The sequence below is a fragment of the Oncorhynchus tshawytscha genome, linkage group LG31, assembly GCF_018296145.1.
Source record: "Oncorhynchus tshawytscha isolate Ot180627B linkage group LG31, Otsh_v2.0, whole genome shotgun sequence".
Lineage (NCBI taxonomy): Eukaryota > Metazoa > Chordata > Actinopteri > Salmoniformes > Salmonidae > Oncorhynchus > Oncorhynchus tshawytscha.
In genome coordinates this window covers 28848922-28851909 of record NC_056459.1, presented here as the reverse complement: position 1 = coordinate 28851909, position 2988 = coordinate 28848922, and the positions used below count along the sequence as shown (strand labels likewise).

General features: G+C 42.1%; 1 protein-coding gene across 3 annotated transcripts in view; it reads right to left on the bottom strand.

Annotated features, from left to right (window-relative positions):
• LOC112236023 (tumor protein D52) overlaps positions 1-2988 on the bottom strand; it is a 32597-nt gene extending 29609 nt beyond the window's left edge. The window contains exon 1 of one of the 3 annotated variants that reach the window (XM_042310120.1): positions 2846-2988. In XM_042310120.1, the coding sequence (XP_042166054.1) occupies positions 2846-2864 (19 nt within the window). In that variant the 5' untranslated portion in view covers positions 2865-2988. Of the gene's footprint in view, positions 1-1821; positions 1959-2845 lie in introns of those variants that run through there. The other 2 variants (XM_042310123.1, XM_042310121.1) reach the window with 2 other exon arrangements.

Below are 2988 nucleotides of genomic sequence, written 5' to 3'. Positions count from 1 at the left end.
ATCTTAATACAGTTTTCTGTTCCCAAAACTAGAAAAGGTTATGATAACGCCGAACCCAAACCGGCAGTTCGAAAAGCATTAAACATGTATGGCAATTTAGCTAGTTAGCTTGCACTTGCTAGCTAACGCTAATTCGTCCTATTTAGCTAGCGTGCTGTTGCTAGCTAATTCGTCCTGGGATAAACATTGAGTTGTTATTTTACCTGAAATGTAAAAGGTCCTCTACTACGACAATTTATGCACACATAAAAAGGCCAACCGAATCGTTTCTAGTCATCTCTCCTCCTTCCAGGGTTTTTCATCTTTGAACTTATATGGTGATCGGCATCTACACTTTCATAGTATTACCACAACCGGCAAAACAGTTTGTCTTTCAATCACCCACGTGGGTATAACCAATGACGAGATGGCACGTGGCACCCTGCTTTTATAAACCAATGAGGAGATGGGAGAGGCAGGACTTGCAGCGCAATCTGCATCAGAAATAGAAATGATTTCTATTTTAGCCCTTGGCATCGCAGACGCTCGTTTGCGCGCGCGAGCAGTGTGGGTGCAATAATTGAATAACATGGATTTCTAATTGTATTTTGTGACGCTCACGCACGTGACATGTCCGGTCTGGTAAGCATGTAAGAGCAGACTAAGTGTTGTAGACTTTAGCCTTTTCACAATGCTGCCATAAAGAGGGGAAAGGGTTCTGTCTCTCTGTTGTGTTCTCAAATGAACATTGCCTCTTGGTTTAGTATGTAAGATCTCCAATCTGTTTTATTTGATTGTCACTCTCTCAGTATATCAGCTATGTAAATCTGTTTTGCAGCTCATCATATGGCAGGACTATTCAACTGGTGGCTATTCAACCTCATTAATTTAGACTGGCCCTTTAATCAATTCTGAACATTAAAAGATATGGAAAAAAAAAAAAAATCCCACAAAAATCCAACATTCTGTGCCAGAATGGCACCATTGTGTTTGTCTATAGTGTGGTTTTCTTTTTTCATACAGTTCTTCTGAAGAATAATGGCATGTGGAAAACGTCCGGCCCCCCTGAAATTTTACCACTGGCCCCTGTAAGAAGATAGATGAATAGCCCTGTCAAATGGCATTGCCAATGTTGCCATAGGCCTACAGTATGATGGCATTACTGGCCTAATGGGCATCTGAAGCAGAGAATAGCTCAACTCATTGTTTACATGTTGAGCTGTATGTTCTCAATTTAAAATGTTACCAGTAGACAATGTATATGAGGCAAACCATATATCAGATTTTGTACATGTCTTTTAAATGCTGACATATAAAATAGTTTAGTGCAAATCCAACCCTTGTAATTTAGGTACATTATGAAAATAAAGACATGACAATTAGGCTACAAGAGATCAGCATTACAGGAAACATTTGAATTTCAATACATTTAATTTAATTATTTTTAGCAATATTGCTTTCAAAATTATTGCAGTCGTTCCCATAGATAGAACAACCATGTACAGCCTGTGTATCACTGACCCTGAAAAAACTAGTGACTAACACAGCTAGCTTTTTAAGTAAATAATATGCTGTTTTCATAAACATTTTGTTGGCTTTATAATCCTGTGAGAAAATTAACTAGCTAGTAGCTAGCTAGTTAGTTATACCTTGGTAGCGTACAAGGTTTTCTGGCTTTTCTCAAAACGAACCTCATTGTGACTAGCTACTTGTTGTCCCTTATGCTAGCCTTTACAGTCAAACATCACAACTGTAGACCATTTCTCCCCTCTTGTCACAGATTTAGCTCATCTCGAAATAAAAGCTGTGAAAACCTGTAAACTTTCTAAAATGTTTTGTCACCAGTGTTATGTTGACATCGTTAGTCCTCACAGTCTCTCCCACCGCGCAGTCCCTCCTACCGCGCAGTCTCTCCTACAGCGCAGTCTCTCCTACAGCGCAGTCTCTCCTACAGCGCAGTCTCTCCTACAGCGCAGTCTCTCCTACAGCGCTGTCTCTCCTACAGCGCAGTCTCTCCTACCGCGCAGTCTCCTCCTACCGCGCAGTCTCTCCCACCGCGCAGTCCCTCCTACCGCGCAGTCTCTCCTACAGCGCAGTCTCTCCTACAGCGCAGTCTCTCCTACAGCGCAGTCTCTCCTACAGCGCAGTCTCTCCTACAGCGCTGTCTCTCCTACCGCGCTAATCTGGACAGCACCTTCGGAGCTCCGCCCAAGTAAGGCATTTGATTGGTTTGACGTGTTGTGGTGCGTCAGTGATTTACACCGGGTTCAAACCCCTCTTTAAACTGATTTCTGCAATTGAACCAAAATTATAACCCAGACACGTCACTGGGGCTATAAACGTGAAGCATCCGTTAATAAACGTTGCTTTCTCACCACCACATAAGGGCAGTGGGAGAGGACGGAACTAGGTGAAATCGGGCCGACATTTTGCTAATTTTCTCATCGATTAAACATTTTATCTCAATAGATTCGTCTGTTGCCAAAACATAAATATGTTACGAACACAATGCACTAAGTTTTAAAGAATTGCGTTTGTGCACACGCGCACTTCACACGTTCCTAACGGAAATATGTAAATACATGCTGCAACGCGCCAATAGCATCTCGCTAGCTTGTGCTTGGTTACTTCCTTGCTTGTTTTGCCCACTATGCTTAATTTGCTCCACTATAAACGACACAGATGAACTACGTTGGTTACTTATAAATATATTTCTGTCTGTGATGGAACTTCCACAGGCTTCCCGGGGCTAGCCTACAGCTAGCTGGTTAACTTTGGTTTAAAACAAACTAAACAGTGTTTAAAAAAAATGCTTGTCAGTAATATGAATGTACTTTTGCAATGTGTGCTATGGCAAATACATTACCTTGATCTGCTTCCTCCATCCTTACGCTGTTTCTGCTATTATTTTTTGGGGTCAAAAAGCTTGCAGGTTCCCCACTTCGCTCCAGCAGTATTGCGCACTCACATGCTGCTAGGCAGTAGGGGTGGGGCCCTCTGTGACGTCAA